At 40.5% G+C, this 20,124-nt stretch overlaps 1 protein-coding gene across 2 annotated transcripts in view; it reads right to left on the bottom strand.

Moving 5' to 3' along the window:
- Positions 1-397: 397 nt before the first annotated feature.
- Positions 398-20,124, bottom strand: part of LOC135212495 (V-type proton ATPase 116 kDa subunit a 1-like) — a 60,217-nt gene continuing 40,490 nt past the window's right edge. For both annotated transcript variants that reach the window (XM_064245983.1, XM_064245984.1), the window contains exons 8-17: positions 15,306-15,518; positions 14,556-14,706; positions 13,851-13,990; positions 12,608-12,874; positions 5,784-5,893; positions 4,204-4,411; positions 3,426-3,614; positions 2,958-3,164; positions 2,459-2,583; positions 398-1,390 (exon numbers count right to left, since the gene is read on the bottom strand). In XM_064245983.1, the coding sequence (XP_064102053.1) occupies positions 1,294-1,390; positions 2,459-2,583; positions 2,958-3,164; positions 3,426-3,614; positions 4,204-4,411; positions 5,784-5,893; positions 12,608-12,874; positions 13,851-13,990; positions 14,556-14,706; positions 15,306-15,518 (1,707 nt within the window). In that variant the 3' untranslated portion in view covers positions 398-1,293. The remainder of the gene's footprint in view (positions 1,391-2,458; positions 2,584-2,957; positions 3,165-3,425; positions 3,615-4,203; positions 4,412-5,783; positions 5,894-12,607; positions 12,875-13,850; positions 13,991-14,555; positions 14,707-15,305; positions 15,519-20,124) is intronic.

The raw sequence follows: 20,124 nt of genomic DNA, 5'->3' as shown, positions 1-20,124 counted from the left end.
ATTAACAATTTTAGTACATACAACCAGCTAACTTGCTCATTTTGCGGGTCACTCATAAGTCACAGTCATTCAAAAGTCCGGCTCATTTATGTAGATAATAAAAAGGCAAGGACAAGTAATGAACTCTTGCGAATATCTGCAAGAGATATCGCCCATTGACGACGACACAAGACCAGAGCTTGAAGGCTGAACCTTACATACTTTTTCGTAATACCAAAATCTTTATATGTATTATTAATTCCACTAGCACTGTTGGTGCTAGAATTGGGACAAATGGCCTTGCTACCTATAAAAAAAAACAATGAAAATAAAACTTCAATTGACAAAGCTAAGTACATTAAGTACAGTTCTCCCGAGATAAAAATATTCCACTTGAAAGGATAAGGAAAGTACTAGGTTTAGAATTTAATATATTTACAGAGCCAAATAACAAGGCCAATTAGAAATGCAAATAGTTCTGGAATTACCACCAAAAGATTACTTTGTTAATAATTTTCATTTCAGGGACAACACCACGTTCCTATCTCTACTGGCTTTGAATCTCAAGAGAAATGCCGTAAGTCAATTTTGGGTCTTGAAAGTTTGACTTAGTTCTTGTCATCTTCAACTGCATAAGAGCAAAAACATACTAGCCAAGCTACAGATGAATTCCACTCCTTAAAAATACTACCAGTGTTACTCTAAAGATTCACAGCTCTTAGAGATATGGAAGACAACCTAAAACCACAACACAAGAATAAATTTGATCGTTTTCATCAGAATGGACGGCGGTACAGCTTGTGTTTACGAAACTTGGCACAACACAAATTTGATCATTTGTAAAAATTATCAGAATTATGGCACAAATTAACACAAGCAAATCTGCAGCCTCCCTACTCTATCTATATATATAATATCATTTACAAAATTAAGTCAAATCTGTTACTGATATTTTTTAATATACTGCACAATAAAAACTGGATTTACATGGTAAGATTTCTTTTTTGTTCAAATTCACATTTTGTGCCACAACCTTCAAAGTGATGAGAAATTCGCTTGGTCACATCATAAAGTAATGAATCATATTAAAAAAAGCTACTTAATATATCAAGTCACTTAAAATAAATTAAGAATTCCCTGAAAAATGAACCCTAAATAAATAACTGATCATTAAATTAAGAAGGCTGTTTTGTACAACTTGACAGATGTAGTAACTCCAAGCAAATATAAATAATTAGCTATAAAGTCAAATATTAAAAATTTTCTTTTCCCCAGATATTAATTTTAAAAGTATGGATTGTAAACCCACAACCATTAAGCTTCTTCATCGTCCTCATTTATAATGTGCTTGAATGTCAGTGGGGTGAATGGATACCCTTCGCCTTTGTAGAATTTAGACTGGAACTCCACCCTGAAAATAAATGACAAAAGGTCCTTACCGAGAAAAATAGCTAGTTTCAACAAGAGTAAAATAACTAATGTACAAAGCACAACAAAAATCGTCACTATATTACACCCAGCAAACCTGTGAATTTTCAGAGACTAGTTCTGTAAGTACTGCTCGCAGTATCTGAATGCATAAATGCACCATACACTTTGGAACTGAAAATTGGAATATAAAATTTAGGCCAAACCCACGTGCTAGGGCCTATGAGGTCATTCAGCATTGAGTATAATGTTGAAGCAATTATTAAGAGAGGGCAGAAAGTAAGACGGAAGAAAGAGTATGAATGGAGGCAGAATAAAAAGGAATGAAAGGGGTTGCAGCAAGGGGCGGAATGGATGTGGTAACGAATGCCAAGTAATGCCTACAGTGCACTGAATGAGGTAAACTGATGGCTCTAGCCACCAATAGGAACCATACCCTCTGGCCTTTTTCAGCTTTGAGTAAATACCTCTTCAACAAGGGAAAACTTTTACACAACTCTGTAAGCAGCTAAGGTCACCATGTACTTATCAGTTCAACTATGTCTATTCCTGAGAATGGTCATGATTCATTTGATTATAATACCCTGTCATAACATTCAAGACAAAATGAAGCAGCTGATATGCCATATTTTGTATGGAGTATCTCTACAGGGATTTAAGGTTTAATTCATTAGATAAAATGTACTTTACTGTACTTTTCATCTTCCAGTGAGAATTGAGAATCTCAACTTAGTGGTTTAGTTAAAACATGGACTCGAGTATTAAGTTATACAAAAAGTCACATATTTAAATTATTGCATAAATGTACCAGTACATATACAGTAGGATAACTTTGAAGTATTTTCTAGACCAAATATGTATACAAACAACTTTTAATTTCAAATGAGACTAAAAAAATCAGAAATCCTCCTTATTCTAAAACCTGAAAATTGAATAACATATCCAGACTGCAGGTCGAAGTAACCATTTCATGAACCTTATTAAGGTAAATGCATGCTAGGCACTGTAAAATGTACACAGGCGGGAACAGATACGTGAACAAGAGACTCACCAGTGGAGTCGAAGAGTGTGGAGGAAAGCTGACAATCCTTCCATAAGCACTAAAATGCTGACAGTTAGAGCTGCCCACGCAGCGAATATGAAGTAAATCATGATAGTCCCTACAACCATGCTATCCTGTTGGGTACAAAAAAATAAAATAATCAGGTCATTTGCCATTGTTGGATACAAAAAAGTACATAAAATAATTAGGTCATTTGTCATTGTTGGGTATAAAAAAGTACATAAAATAATAAGGTTATTTGCCATTATACCTGGTGGTACACTACTACAATTTTGGTCAAGAGCTTTGAAGAAGATATATCTGAGTTCTAAGCTTACATACTAGCTTAAACTTCACAGACTATGTATTCATACCATAGGCTATTCAAAGGAAGAGTCCACAACAACCATACAACAGCATGTGTTGAATGAGAACTAAAATTTTGCTAACAATGTTGGGGTAAATTACTGTATCCATTCTTTTAATTTTCCACTTTCAAAGAAATTACCTGCTTCAGACCAAGGGCCATGACCATGTTCCACAAGACCTCCGACAGTTGCCCATGAGCCAATGACAAAGCCCAAAGTCGGAGATACGAAGCTGTGTGCGAGACGGACCCCAGAACAAACTCAATGGTATGAATGGCTTGTTCTATGAATACCTCACTAAACTGGAACTCCTCCTCTTCCTCCTCTTCATTGGATATCACTGCACTCTGAAAGGACTCAAGAGTTTTACAACTTGATCTATCCTGCAACTTTGTTTACTGCTTCCTGCACAGAATATTCTTATTTCTCAAAGTCCTAACCAGTGATACACATGAATCTGAAGCAATAGACTAGAAATCTTTAACACCCAAAATTTTACATGTTAAATTCACAGTAACTAAAGAACTTTGGCTGAATACTGTACAAATGGTCAGTAAGTTTCTAATTCTTAAAGCTCTTCTAGTTAACAAAAACACAATAAACTCAACTGTTTCTCCAGTGTCTGCTATATGTTGTGCAGCGTGAGCTTTCTTCTTCTTATTGTATTCATATTTTACGAAGAATGGCTTAGGTATCAGCATGATTGGAACGCAGATCAATGCAACCAGGAGCAAAACAAGCTGGAAGGTAAACTGCCCATCGAAGAAGAAGACTTTACACTCTGATCCCTCTTCAGGCTGTAAGGTAAGAAAACAAACATGCAAATTTTAGAAGCATCTCAAAAAGTATAAACTATAACCACAAATTATCAAGGGATAACATGTAAAAAACTTATCCAACAGATACCTTGATAAACAACCTTCATCAATCTAATTGGTATACATGGGATATTTTAACATAAAAATTTACACATCACAAAACCTTGCTTAATGTATTGCAGTTTATTATAGCCGCATAATTCTCTAGCTTATGAGTGGCACCACTGATGCTGGTATCAATTATAAGATGACAGTTTTTACAGTTATGTAATGCATTCTTTAACATTAAATTTTTTTTTTTTTAATATAAAAACAACACATTTTACAGAAGACCACATTCTGAAAATATTTATAGTAATCACTGCTGGCTAAATACACTAATGCATTTCTAAGGATCAAAGCAAGATTGTACCCAACATCCTGAAAGGAAATTCTACTGCTAACATCTACAAGACCAGGGGATTCAGTTAACACGTACCTCACATTCAAATTGCCAAGTATTCCATGACTTGAGAATTAAGCATTATAGTATATGTACAGTACTGTAATGAAATTAAAAATTTCGTACCGTGTCAGGTTTCACAAGAACCATGTTAATGAAAGTAATGAGGACGGATGGAGCACAAGAAGAGTCATGAGCTTTGTCAAATTCTTCCCCGTTTCCATAACTAATCCATTTAATGATAACCATAACACACAGCCACCCGAAGAGGAAGATCAGAAAGATCAACTGTGGGATAAACTCGCAAAGGACACTAATGGCTCTCCTGAAGAACCTGTAAAGAAAGAGAAATATATAGTGGAAAGGACAGAGACATTCATTTTGCAGTAACATTAAATTACTGGTAGGTTACTGAATCTTTACATCAGGACAAATACAGAAATAATAAGCAATATAAGAAGCCAAGGTATTATACTGGAATTAAGGCACCAGAAAGACTCCCTAACCAAGATATGATCCTATACAACCTTGGCACAAACAGGAGAATAGGATAAATGTTGGTGTCTATCAAAATGAATCCTGTAATGTTTACTCCAGTATCAGAGGAATTCTGGAAGGAGTGCAAAAAGGAAAATCCAACATAATTACTGTGCTTATGATCTCACATTAAGTGAAGCATCAAAGGAAGATGCTGTAGAAATGCTCTGAAGATGCTGTAGAAATGCTCTGAAGATATATTTTCTGGTTATTTGACATTACAATGGTCATTTGTTTTCCAATTTTGTCTTTAATGGCCAATAAAGTGCAAACCTAAAACTTTTAATTATGGATATAATTGGACCCTTCAGCTATCTCAGGTGGGTAAATTAGTCTAATAGGCTAAGAAATGGGTGGGGTGAGTGGAAACAGCTCTTTACAAAACTGTCTGCAGTAGTAGTTCATGCTACCTCAAGTTCTAGTTAGTAGTTTTTCAGAAACACTCTCTTTCACAAGTATTACTGAATAACCTCCAGGCATGAAGGTTAATGCTTGGAGTTGGTGGATAAAATAAAAGATGCACTGAGTACCAAAAGCACTCCTGTTAGGGCCAAAACTGAGCTTAGCAAGACTGGTTCTAGTATATACTTGGAATACATAACCTTGTATATTAATGCCTTAAAGGTAAACAGAGAAGAAGCATAAGCACTGAACTTGCTTCTTCAGATAGCATAAAGGTATTTGTTTCCAACTACCTAGACATAGTCGAGAAGATCAATGCAAAGCTTTTTGTTTATGGCTATCATGAACAGATCTCTTAAAAAAGGCCATAGAATCTTTTAGTTTATAGCCAATTTCAAGATTAAGGGACAGTGCTAATGGAATAACTTAGATGTCTCAATTCAATCTCTAGGATTGCAATGTTCTTGAGAAAAATCTGTGAGCTGACTATTTTCTCATACAACCAATGAGTTTCTGGAGTATTGTCTCAAGCAAGTTCTCCAACTTTGCCCCTCTGAGTCCTAGTTAACATTCCAAGAAGAACCTATGCAAATTCTTGTTTAAATATTTCTGATTAGCCAGTACAGTAAAAACAAATGCACCACAATAAAAAAAAAGCTTCTTATAAAAAAATATTCAAACGATTTTTAAAAATTTTCAACAAAGATTGTGATATTTTAACTAGCATTTAAAAATTTTTAACACTGCTATATATTTATCTTACTTACAAGTGGTTGACGAGAGATAAGGAGATGCCAAAAATCATGTGCACCACACCAATAATGATGGAGATCTTCATTTTGTAACTGTTCTGGAAATTGATCTTGTTGACTGATATCTGAACAAAAAGTTAACATTATTAGTAACAAAAGTCATAGGAAAGTTAAGACATTGCTTGCTTGAACTGTTATTTTACGAAAAATCACATGAGGGATAAGTTTTTCTCATTCCATAGATGTATGCTGTATTTTAATCACTACTTTCACGGGTGATTTTATAACTAATAAGAGGAGATGTTCACTAGTTATTAAGGTCTCTACACCTAAAAATGTTATTGTTATAATACAATTAAGTTTGTTCATACTTACCTGGCAGATATATATAATTAAAGTGCCCACCCACCTCCCCTCAGGAGACAGTGGCACTGATAAAAATATGAATAGAAAATGGGAATAGTTCCTGATGTCCGCCTCCCAGCGGCGGGAATGGGTACTACCACCTGGCCGCCCACTGCGTGTGCCGCGAATTTTGAAATTCTGTCAGACTTCGGAGAATACAGCTATATATATATCTGCCAGGTAAGTATGAACAAACTTAATTGTATTATAACAATAACATTTTGTTCATGAAACTTACCTGACAGATATATATATAGCTGAATCCCACCTTCGGATGGTGGGAAGAGACAGAATAGGATTTTTGGGAAACTAAATTAAGTCGATGATATACATCTTGGTTCCTCACCTGTTAGCATAGCCGACTTCGTGATTACTGTCACCAAAGTCTGCTTCTGCGTTACTAGAGTTGCCAGCGAGGTAGAGACCTGTAATGCTGGTGCGCTCTAGATGATCTGTCAACGGGGGCGTGACCACAATGTGACTAGACCATATGACCATACTTCTGAGGGCAACGAAGCTAAAAACCACCACCTGACCTAACCTATCAAAGTTAGTTCCATAACTTCTAGGCTAAAGAAAAGGAACGCGCCTCAAGCGACCAACCCTTCAAAGTTAAAAAGCACACCATCCCTTTTCTATAGGATAGGATTCGTGTTGCTTGCTGCCCCTAATAATATATCTACGGATATGTATGGTCCTAGCGACTTACAGATCTCAAATGTCGTCTTCACATCCCGTCGGGAGTGTGAAGCGAACACAGAATTGCTTCGCTAAAGCGTGGCACTCAGGATGTTACTGAGTGTCATGCCCTGTTGAAATGCTTCCGAGGCCGCGCCCTCACCTCTTGAGCATTCATATTAAGAAAAAATCTCAAATCTCTATGCAAACATAACGAATGAGACTTCTTAAAAGAACTCCTTGACTATAATGCCAGGGTGTTCTTGGACATGAACTAGTCTGGTCTTTTACGGAACACCGCAGATTGTCCGTTGACCTCGACTTTCTATAGTTTTATCAAGATAAAACTTGAGAGACCCGACAGGGCACAGGACTCTCTAATGCCCTTGCCCAATAATTTGTGCCATACCCTTGGTCTCCAAGCCTTCGGGTCAAGGGTTAGACAGGTTTTCGTTCTTATCAAGAACGGAAGGCTTAGAGGACAGACCGCATTATGTCCTTTAAAGCTAAAACCTCTGATGATGGCTAAAAGCTCACTAACCCTCTTTGCCGTGGCTAGAGCGGTTAGAATGTTAGCCTTTCTGGAGACGTGTATTAAGTTCGCAGAAAGGATAGGTTCGAAATGCTTTTGGCATCAGAAACTCAGACTACGTCTAAGTTCCATGCCGGAACCTGCGATCCAGAGAATTTCAAGATCTCCCCAGACCTCAAAGATCGTGAAGCTTTGTTGTTTGACAGAACCGAATCTCTGAGCCTAGAGGCCGTCAACAACATATTTACATATTCTACAATAGTTAGGACTACTATCTTATCTCATACTTCATACGGAAAGATAGAACCATAAAGAAATTCACAGAGGTCGAGTTGGAGGAACAGTCATTTCCCTTCACTATCTCCAGAAACGGCCCGCACCGATTGAACACTGAAAATAGGCAGCACTGCTTTGCCTTGGCCAAGAGACTGCCATAATCTTGAAGATCTTATCGCTTCTCGATAGTCTGAACGCCTTCAGACTCCGAGAGGAGAGATATTAGATACTTCACTAAGTGACGATGTTAGATTACACCGATTCTCTCGGGAAGGGTCTTTGGACAATTCTCTGAATTACCTGACCTCTGTGAATCCAACCTCTTAGAGGCCAACATGTGGCGACTAAAGCTAATCCTCTAGGATCATGAATAAGGGAACAACTTAAGAGGAAGCTCCTTCATCTTCAATATTACGAAAAACTTAACGAAAGGACGCCCTCAGTCTCTCCTCACTTTCGACATACTTCTAAGTGAGGATTACTCAGACGTCAGTAGTTGTTGCCTTCGATCGAGAAGACCCGCACGGACATGCACTAGTTTAACGAACCTCTTGAGGATCGTTACGTTCCGTGCCCAAGCCCATAACTAATTCTCTCTTCTTGAGCTATGAGAGAGCTGAGAAATTATCCGAGATGATTTGGGCCACTCGATCCAAACTCACCCTTCGAGGAACTGGAGAGCCGACCAATTTGGCTTCCAATTCTTTCAGACAATGTGCCAGAACATCTGTTCCTCTGTTCGGATGTCTGGCATCCTCTCGCTATCACCCGAGGTGATCCTCAAGCCGTTGAGAGAAAATTAGAATTATTACTAGATCTTTGATGTTATTCCAATTTCTTCGTGAGGAAAAATTGTAGAGGTCTGAATTGCTGTTTATTCAGGGAAAACAAGCTTCTCCAGCGAGGAAATGGTCCCCAGCAAACTCATCCATTCCCTCACTCAGCCTGCTTCCTTCCCTAAATAAGGCTGCGCTTTGCATAAGCAGGAGAGCATTATTATAGTGCTATGCCGCGGTAGATTCGTACAGAATTCCCGTGCGGTAAACCCGCACCGAACAAGTATAAGAGATATCTTGTTGAAATTACTAGAAATTTCCTCAACCCGAGGCTAAAATCCATGTAGGGCAGAGAGACGGCTTATTCAACCATTCCCGCAAGGGAAACAGACGTAACCAACCGCGCATGTCACCGAGCTAGCCGGAACTGCGTAGATCACAGTAACAGCAGCCTTGTTCATCGTCTCGCACTATCTGCCTGAGTTGCCAGCTACTCCTTTTACGAAGGGATAGGTATGAAATTATCGAGCAAAAGGAAACTCTCAAGCAGGCATATTTAAACGAAACAAAATTCGCTAAATACAGAAGCTGAGTTGGTGTTGTTGTAACAATACCTGAAGAGTTGTTCTTACTCCGAAAACTCTTGGAAGGTTGAAGGGAGTGTCAATTAAATACATTAGAACAACAGTTCTTTCGGCTTCTATCCACAGAGGTAAATACGATATGCGTATATGACTTGACCCATGCGTTAGCAAAATGACGCAAAGATAAACTACGTAAGTATTGTAGTAATTTGAACATCGAATTCTCAACTACATCTTTCCTCGACGAGGAAGAGAGAAAGAAAGGAAAACGACTGTCCACGTTCTAATGAATGAGACTTTTTAAAAGAACTCCTTGACTCTTTGCCAAGACTCTTGCCAAGAAAAGGGAGTAATATTCGAATAGAGATCATCAAGAGAGAACCGAGGATCGAAAAGGACCGTTCAATGTTCTTATGATATTGGACATAAGACTTCCTGGATCTAGTCTACAAGTCTTTTCTTACTCCCCGGATGAGCCTCTGAAAATGAATGAGAGCTCTTCCGAAATTTGTTAATGAGTTTATCCGCTTAAACGATAAAAACGTTAAGATCTATGTCAATGAGAACTACACCATTTATGAGGGGTCCCCCACTTAAATGACAAAACGTTTAGTATCTTGACAATGGGGAAAACGTCCTTACTTGACAAAACTATTAGCACTTTGCTAATAGGGGAAAACCCTTTAACATGACCGAAAGTCACCCAGGAATCCGAGTATATAATCTTCCCGATTCTCAGAGAAATCGATGAAGAGGAAAGAGGGATCGAAGAAAAAATTCGGGTATGTCTCTCCGCTAACTCCGAATCCTTTTTAAAAATTTCTGTAAAGGAATGTCCTGTGGAGAGTCCTGAAAAAACCTCCTCTAGACGAGCGTTTAGAAAGCGTCAAGCGTCCTAAGAAACGTCCTGAACAGCAAATAAGACGCCTTCTACAAGTCTTTTTCTCTCGCAAAGCGTCCTGCCTAGCTTCCACCGAAGCGTCCTGGCGAATGTCCACAAAAGCGTCTTGCCGAGCGTCCTGGAAAAGCGTCCTGCTTAGCGTCCTGGAAGCGTCCTGCTGAGCGTCCTCAAAAAACGTCCTGCTTAGCTACGAGCGTGTCTGAGCAGAGAACACCAAGTCTTCTGAACGACGTTTCAGAGAGGAACTCGTTAAGCGCCCTGATGCATGCAAGGCCCGCCAAGAGGCGTCCTGGCGAGCGACCTTGCCAACATCTCAATGTTATGACGAACCGCGTTTTGCGTATGACGTTGAATATTTTCAAGGGACATCCTCATGCGAGTCTCCATGGAGAGCCGCAAGCCGCTCCTGAAGTGTGTGAACACTAAAGGAAGACTTATGGCTTTCGTCTTCAAGACGGGCCTTAAAGACCTTCAAACCTTCTTACAAAGACAGTGGCCGCCTGTGCGACAACTTGCGTCTTAGTAATGCAAAAGAACATCTCCAGAAACGCACTCAGCAAAGGAACGCCGAGCGTCCGAAAGACACCCTCGCAAGGTGCTTGCCGAGCTCCTGGAGAATGTCTCTACTTATAGGACGTCGAGCACCTCCAAAAGCTTCCTCACTTCTAAATTGCCCTTCTTATGCCGAACCAGAGACATAAGTTGTTTGACTGTGCAAAGCAGCTTGCCGGACGTCAAACTTATCAGCTTGCTTTTTCGAAGTAAAGCGAACGTTACATAACGTATACGGAGCGCCATGAGGAGAGGAGACGAATACTGAGTTGCTCCTCCAAAAGGTGGAATCTAGAATGTCCTTGATTACCAAATTCTTTTGGAATGCTAGCGAGGTTGAAACAGTTCTAACTTCATGAGCGTTCACTCGCAGGAGGCTCAAATCACTCTTCTGCAAGATGAATGAGCCTCTTAATAATGTATAAACGAGCGTTCACTCGCAGGAGGCTCAAATCACTCTTCTGGCAAGATGAATGAGCCTCCTTAATAATGTATAAACGAGCGTACACTCGCAGGAGGCTCAAATCACTCTTCTGGCAAGAGAATGAGCCTCCTTAATATGTCCCTTAGGAAAAGAGCCAGTGCATTCTTCGAAAAGGGTAAATGTGGTCTCTTTACTGTTTCATCCTCTCGTGACGAGAGAGAGGACGTGAAGCGTCCTCTTCTCTAAAGCTTCTTTAGGAGGCGCGAGTCCTTCCGAGAGCTCCAACAACCCCTGTGTGGGGAGGACGCCTCGGAGGACGAGAAGCAATCCTTCAAGATTCGTGCACGTGCTCGATCTTCGGCAGCTGGGAAGCGACACCAAGGACCCTGCCGAAAGGAAGCCAGATCAGCATGAAAAACCCGTAACCCTCCTTCGGCTTTTGACATGCCCTCTCCCTGGTTTCCTGGGAGTCCGACAGAGGTCTAGGCCTAGAGGCGTTTATGGGGCCGATCTGACGTTCCCTCCTAACGAGAGAGAGGACGTGAAGCGTCCTCTTTCTCTAAAGCTTCTTAAGAGGGCGCGAGTCCTTCCGAGAGCTCCAACCCTTGCTCGGGGAGGACGCCCGCTGAGGACGAGAAGCAATCCTTCAAGATTCGTGCACGTGCACGATCTTTAGCAGCCTGGGAAGCGTCAACAGGTTCTGCCGAAGGGACGCCAGATCGGTGGGTGGAGCCCCCGTAACCCTCTTGCGGCTTTCGACATGCCCTCTCCCTGAGTCCTGGGAGTCCGACAGAGGTCCAGGCCTAGAGGCATTATGGGGCCGATCTGACGCCCCCCAACCTCCACAACACAAGGGGGCACTACACTTTCACAACACTTGATTGGAGAGCGAGCACTTTAGTCTAAGATTACTTGATGTAATCCTCTAGCAGACACTTCTTCTAGGCCTGTAAGCCATACCACAGGGTTAGGCAAAATAAAATCTACAGGAGGTTAGAAGGTTCATTATTTCTAACTTCTGTTTACTGTGGAGGAAAACTCCTGATTCTAACACGCTCTAAAATGCGTACATGAATCCTACTTCTTCCGTAATCAGTCACACATTACACTAATTTTACATTGAACTTATGCAAAGAAAACATGTAAACGCCATATATACTAAGCGAGTGTCTACCGAAAGTTCCGGTAGCTTCACCTTACCCCAAGCAGACAACAAAGTCTGAAACTAGGCTAACTAGCTTCAGACATCAAATGCAATGAAAAATTTACGATAGCGTATGCCTAGCCACAAATCCAAGTCAATAATCGAAAGAATAATTAGGATACTTAAGCGGCTAATGAAGTTTCAAAATCCTAGGCGAGGTCTGTAAACAGTTGTTTTTTACCCGAACCGGCGACAGAAAAAAATATGAATAGAAAATGGGAATAGTTCCTGATGTCCGCCTCCCAGCGGCGGGAATGGGTACTACCACCTGGCCGCCCACTGCGTGTGCCGCGAATTTTGAAATTCTGTCGGACTTCGGAGAATACAGCTATATATATATCTGTCAGGTAAGTTTCATGAACAAATTATAAAGTCTATGAAGCATCAGCTACCTACAATTCTCAGCTACATATAAACAAAACCTATGGAACTTTCTAAGTGATGGCACATAGAATCAGAAAAACGAAATGTTATAGTACAAAGCAAGAAACCAAAGCATGAACTGACCTGCCATATTGGATCAAATCCAATGGGATAAGGATCACCAACATATATGTCCCTGTATCTTGGATCCAAGGTCAATTCCTTCTCCTTGTACCACAGATGGTCAATCTCTTCAGGAGTCGTTGTATTTGTGCTGTTTCCAACGCTCCAGTGGGAACCAAAAACGTTGAAGGACTTTGAAAATATGTCATTGTAGATTATACCGGTGTAAATAGAGAACAAGCTCATCAGGAGGAGGATGTATCGCCCACCAAAGAAAATATTCCAGATCTGAAAAAAGAAACATTTTTACATTTTGTGGCATGCTGCTTTGAAAACATTACACATATAAATTACTTTATAAAAGTGATATTTAAGGGATTTCTCAGTCACAAATTTTTTTTATAGTACCTTTCCATTTAATTCAGATATCCAATATTTTACATACACTTTAATCAATTCTATGAAGGTATGTATTCTAAGGGAATAGTACATTCAAACCACTGCAAAGAAATATTAAACCAATTAAAATCTGAAAGCAAGACGCTAAAGTTGTGCAGACTTTGGAAACTCTTAGAAGGAAGTATACACAATCTTATTTCAAACCCTAATCCTAAAGGTCTAGACATCCAGATCTCAAACACTTTTATTTCACAAGCAGAATTTGCATACCTCATGTCAAACTTCTGTATTTGCTGGCATATTAGGCACTTTTTATTTTGAAATGTATAAAAAAAACTGCCCTGCGCCCAATGCGGCCGTATTACGGATGGGAGACAGAGTGCCGTAGGCTAGGCTAGGCCTTTCCTACAGTGAGCACACTGGGTAGGCACAAAAATTGATGCAAATAATAAAACATTTAAAAACAAGTCTAATTATTGCAGTGAATTGTGTTACTAATACTAATAAAATATTGAAAACAAGCCAAATTATCAGTCTGTTATCACAAATTTTTAAAAAATTACTTACGATACGTCGGGAGTTAGCCTGTCAGCCATTTGCAACAAGTGAATGCAAACAAAACCATAATCCTACCTGATGTTTATTAATGAAAAATTTCAGAGTCCATATTTTATTCCAGTATACTCTCACAATTGTATTTCATGCACAGAATCATACATTCTTTCCCAACAAAATAATCTAAAAATATTTTCAAATAAATGGAAGATGGAACATACTAAAAAAATTTTTCCCCACAAAATATCCTTTAAAATAGGGGGTGTGCCTTATACGCCGGCAAATATGGTAAATATTTTCAGTTCCTTACCTCTCCTTTCATCTTTGCAGCAATGAGAGCTTTTTCCCTAAGAACCATCCAAGCAGCAAACACCAACATGATCAAACCATGACCTGCATCACCAAACATGACAGCAAACAGGAAGGGGAATGTGGTGGTGGTGTAGAGTGCTGCAGGAGAAAAGATGAACAATTATAAATTTTTGTGCAATAAATTATCAAGTTTTTATCTCGCAAATAAAACGGAGAATCAAAAGATGGGTAGTCGCAACAATAACATAACTAAATGTCAAAATAAAATACTAATGTCAAAATATAATAATGAAAAATTATATCTAATATCTTAATTTTTCAAAAGTATAACCAATGCCATGTCAGTGAACTAAACGATAAACCTTCTTACTAATACTACCACTTATATGCTGGGCATTAAAGCAAGAATTTGCAAAATTTCTTAATGATGATGATGATAACCGAATGATTTTGACAGGTAATTAATTATTAGTAATATATATTATAGAAGGAGTGCACCTTTAAGGGCAGTTTATGACAACAACTGCAACTTAAAAAATTTAAATTTTGTAGGTTTACTTCTTGTTAATACTGCATTCCTTGTAAGATACCCAAAATAAGTTTTTTCCACAGCTTTCAGTTTAAATACTTGCTGCGAAAGCAGACCCTCAAATGAATGTTGTTTGTTTTGAAAAAGTTCTAAAAATTCTAAAAAGTCTACTACCTGGATTCACTTCACGGTAAGTTGCAACTCCATAAGAATCAATGAGGTTTTGGAAGGCACTTGTGAATTTGTTGGTTCTGTGGAATGTTGGGGGCTTGATGCTAGTCTCCATGCAGTTTATGATAGGCTCGACTGAGCTACCAGCCTTTTCCTGTAAAGGAAAAATAAGAAAAGAAAATGAGCTTATAGTACCATAACTTATGCTATTACTCCTACTGCTATGTAAAACTCACAATATTTATAATAATTATAAATATTATTACTGTAATACAGATTTCTATTGTTTCTTCATAAAGATTTTGTTGAACTTCAATAAAAGATATAACCCTGTCATTCCTGCTCATCATGCTTGCTAAATATATTTAATTATGATACACTGATATAGAAGTAGGCAAATTCATGCTTTCATAAGATCAGTTATAATTTCAAAATATAAACATCTTTCAAAATATCTTTACTGTATAAAATTAAGTTGAATACCATGATGAGATCAAATAATATACATAATCAAGATATTAAACAAAGAAAAAGTTACATATGAGCTGTATGAATGAATAACATACTGAAAAGGGGCTGTAAGCAGATGACAATAGATAAAGGGATTACAAGATGCAAACTCAGAATGATCATAGTGTAACCGAGTGCCTGAGCAGGGTTTGAAAATACGTAGAGTTCTGGCAAATAATCATACCTGTGTATAAGCAGTGGATAGTAAGGTGATTAAGAGAATCTTACAGAATCATTACTTACTGTCCCTTTACGAAGTGCTTCCCTGATGCGTATGAGGTCTTCAGTAGGGATCCAACATTCTGCAATGAGGCACTTGTTTGTGACATCCAAGTTAAGCATGTTGAGGGTCAGGTAAATGGCCTTGATTTTCCGAACCTTGATGAACCAAGCTCGAATATGCTTTGCTGCAGCCTCGAGCACACGCCGGCGATGGTCCGTTGTCTGACTCAGAACCTGTGTCAAAAAATACCAAATAAGTTCCTCAAAATACCAGATGCAATGAAATCTTCAATTTGCTGGTGTAAATTGCTTAGCTGTGTATTACCAAGCAACTAGAATGTTTCACCAACAGTCTGAGAGAATTATGCAGTAAAAAATGATCAAAAGTCAAGTTATGATGTGTTCTTTTTATTAATTAAAAACAAAAATGATATTGTTATAATACAATAAAGTTTCATACATACTTACCTGGCAGATATATACATAGCTAAGACTCCGTCGTCCCCGACAGAAATTCAAATTTCGCGGCACACGCTGCAGGTAGGTCAGGTGATCTACCGTCCTGCCCTGGGTGGCAGGATTAGGAACCATTCCCGTTTTCTATTCATATTTTTTCTCTTCCACCTGTCTCCGCGGGGAGGCTGGGTGGGCCATTAATCGTATATATCTGCCTGGTAAGTATGTATGAAACTTTATTGTATTATAACAATATCATTTTCATACAATCAACTTACCTGTCAGATATATACATAGCTGATTGACACCCTTTGGTGGAGGGTAAGAGACAGCTAACATGGAATAAACAGGTAAACAACATATGTTGTAGGTATAAATAAACCTGGTTCCTATCTGATAGGTGGTAGACTTCGTGGCTGTTTGCCCAGTATCTGCATCACCTCAAGACTTTTAGCGAGATATGTGATCTATGGCTAAGAGTTCTTGTGGGTCTGCCGATGGGATATGAACCGCTTACTCGGTAGAGCCTGAAAGGACTTTGTCAATGGGTACTGGACCACTTCTATGACAATACACCTTATGAAGGAGCGCAACACCGATCCCGATCACCTGATCCTAACATGAGGGTTCGCGCTCAAATTGGAAAGAGTTATCCACACACTCCTTTCAAAAACCCCAATAATTTCACTAAGTTAAAAAACTTTAACTCAAAGTTAAGGATCAGTGTCGGCTCCTTATCCCAGTAACGTATCCGCAGAAACGTATAAACCAAAAGAGAAGGATCTCTCGTAGGTTAACTTGACATCTTTTGTGTAATGAGAAGTCAACACAGAGTTGCCTCTACCGTACAACACAGCTAATATGTCTTATATGACATATTGTTATGTAAAGAACAAGAATTTGCAAAAGCGCGCACTTCCTGCGCTTTTAATTCTCAGCTGTTTGAAGGAATCAAGTCACTTATGAAGTGCTTAGGAGATCTCCATGTTTCAAAGAAGACCAGGGCTTTCTTGAAATGGATATCTCCCGACTGAAGCCTGAAGCCTGGCAGGAACCTCGCGCCTGGCTGGTGCTTCGCTCTTGGTTAGCGCCTAGCGCTTGTCTGGTACCTTTCGCTTGACTGGCGCCTCGCATCTGGTTGACGCCTCGCGTCTTAGCTGGAGATTTCGCGCCTAGAAGCCCCTGCCCTTTGGCGCCGCTGGCTGGCGCCTCGCGCCAGGTTGGCGCTTTGTGTCTGCCTGGCACCTCGCGCCTTGCGCCTGCCTGGAGCTTCGCGCCTGCCTGGAGCTTCGTGCCTGGCTGGCGTCTCGCGCCCGGTTGGAGTGGCGCCTTGCGCCTGCCTGGAGCTTCGCGGCTGGCTGGTACCTCGCGCCTGCCTGGCGCCTCGCTTCTGCCTGGCGCCTCGCGCCTGGTTGGCTCCTCCCCACTTGCCGGAGCTTCGAGCTTGGTAGAGTCTCGAGGATGTCTGGCAATGTCCACATCGGACACTCTTATCTGTCCTATATGTTCGTTCGCATCTAGCGCATCTGAGTCAGGTTGTAGGCCCGGTCTTTCTCCTCATCAGACAATGACAGTGTTCTTGGGGCTGTCTGCAGGTTTCTTCTTCCTTACTGACTGTGTCAGAAGGTCTTGAGTCGCCTTCTCAGTTAATGAACGAGAAATGTCCTTCACTAACTGAGAAGGGAACAAAAAGTCAGACAAAGGTGAGTACAGAAGCGCTGCCCTCTGAGCGTGGGAGACCGCTTTGGTTAACAAGGCACTATATACTGTCCTCTTTTTAAGAAGACCTGCTCCAAACAAAGAGGAGATCTCAACCGAGCCATCCTGAACCGCTTTGTCTATACAAGACAAAATACAGAAGGACTTCTGGTTCGAGTCCTTCAGAATCATGGGCTTTCTTGGACATCACCCAAGGACCAATCTAAGAAGTTGAAAAACTTCCAATACATGAAAGAGTCCCTTGAGGAGATGGTCCAGTTCTGAAATGCCCCAAGTTATACGGGCAGAGTTCAAACCTTGTCTACGTGAAGCGTCAACTAAGGTCGAAAAGTCCGCTTCTGACGTAGACGGAAGAGAAATACCCATATTCTCTCCCGTCTGATACCAAATGCCTCTTTTACCAGCTAGTCTCGCTGGAGGCATGCAGAAGACCGTTCTAACTAACTCCTTCTTCGACTTCATCCAAGAGTCTAAAGACTGAAGAGCCCTCTTCATCGAAATGGCGGGCTTCATTCTAAGAAAAAGACGAAGATTTCTTCGTTCATTTTTTTTTTGTTTTTTTTTTTGCACTCCGAGAAAAGGAGCGCGCGAGAAGGAGGAGCGGCGAGAAGGAGGAGCGGCAGGAGTCAAGTCGTCTCCATACTCCTCTAGAAGCAAGGCTGTCAAAACTTTATAGTTCGACAGTCCTTCTCTTCCTTGATACTCCTCCTCCGAGTTTACTTCTAACTTGGGGTCTAGATGAGTCTCCGCTGCTAATTCAGTACGTCTTTCCTCTGGAGGAGACAAACTCCTAATAGGAGAGGGGCTAAGGGAATGATCTTCCTTCCTCTTCCCCGCTTTAATAGTCCTGGAAGGCGCCAACAGCTCAGGCTTCTCTCCAAAAATGGATGACGCTTCCCGCTTGGATGACGCTTCTAGTCCGCCAAGCATCCCGGCTGACGCCTCCCGCTTGTGTGGCTGCTGACGTCTGGATGACGCCTCGCGCCTGGAAGACGCTTCGCTCTCAAAAGGCGTCCTAACTGGCGCCAAAATTTTGGTTGGAGCCTCGCGTCTAAAAGCAGCTTTAAATGACGCTTCATGTCTTGACGACGTCTCACGTCTCTCTGGCGTTATGTGTCTTCCGTATGATTCTCCCGATCTCGCTCTCGAAACCGAAGCCTCTGCGATATGTTTGGAAGCTTCACGTCTGCATGACGCCTCTCGCTTCGCAGGGGAGAGGACGAGACTTCTTGATTGGAAGCGCAACGTCCTTCCTACGAGGCGCTAACATTCCCACCAAAGAGGCCAGTTGCTCTTGTACTGCCAAGATAATCTTGAAGATTTTCCACGTCATCTTCAATCGGGAGAAGTAGGAAAAGGAAGCAGTCTATAGGAAGCCTGTTCGTCTTCTACCTTACTGAGAGATCTATGAAGAAGACTTTCCGCAGGTTCTCACAACTCTTTCCAATAAATGTTAAACATGTTAACAGTTATTATCGTCGATCGAGAAGGATCTCTTTGTTAACGCGAATAGGAGCGAAAAAAGAGATTCTCGATGCTCTTTGCGATATGAGAGAGTCGTGGAATTGGCCTAAGTGATTAAATGGGTAACGATATCAGGAACGAATCTTGCCGTTACCGAGCTTGGTGTCCGAGAGGCTACTGGACTCTTAGGTTAATAACTCGCTAAAACGAGAAAATCTTGGATGGTGCTCTTGGCTCACTGCGCCAGGCTGGCGCTTCTGGCGCAAATTTGCGCCAGGCTGGCGCTTCTGGCGCAAATTTTTGCGCCAGGCTGGCGCTTCTGGAGTATTGCGCCAGATTGGCACTTCTGGGCGCATTGCGCCAGACTGGCGCTTTCTTCTACTTCTTTTTATGTTATGTGCCAGAACACCTGTGCCTTTATGGTACCCGACATCCTTTCACATGTTAATTCCGTTCTTAGTAGGAAAAAGCTTTATATACGTAGTATAGTCCATTCAGGGAAACAAGTTCTGCCCCAAAGAGAATGTTTCCATCCGACTCATCCATCTTTTCTTGTCTGAGCAGGTACTCTAATAAGCTATGCTTTCGTAGCTTGAGAGCATTACATAATATAATGTTCTGCTGCGATAGAATCCTTTAATAATGTTACCTACGGTAAACAGCATTGAAAGGTTGTACTATCTCTCTTATTGAAAGCTTCTTAGCAAAAGGCATACAATATTTATGTTAGCTTAACTATCCATTCAATCCGAGGTTAAGACCGCGATTGTAGGGGAGAGAAACGGATAGTTATTCCATCCCGCAGGAGAGAGAGATACAACCGACCGCTCATGACTGACACCTACATGGTACTGACAGTGCTGCCAGGTCTAGCTGTTAAAATTTCCCTAAATTGCCTGATTAAATTTCCCTGTTTGACACAAAATTTCCCTGTTATGTTTATATATATATATATATTATATATATATATATATATATATATATATATATATATATATATATAACAAAGAACAGAAAGTAATAGTGCAGAATGGACCACGGAATATATATACATATGTGTGTGTATATATATATATATATATATATATATATATATATATATACAGGCAGTCCCCGGGTTACGACGGGGGTTCCGTTCTTGAGACGCGTCGTAAGCCGAAAATCGTCGTAAGCGGAACGACGCTTGGAAATATGTCTTAAA

This window comes from Macrobrachium nipponense, chromosome 41 (genome assembly GCF_015104395.2).
Source record: "Macrobrachium nipponense isolate FS-2020 chromosome 41, ASM1510439v2, whole genome shotgun sequence".
In the NCBI taxonomy this organism is placed as follows: Eukaryota; Metazoa; Arthropoda; class Malacostraca; order Decapoda; family Palaemonidae; genus Macrobrachium; species Macrobrachium nipponense.
This window is presented reverse-complemented; position numbering and strand designations above follow the sequence as displayed.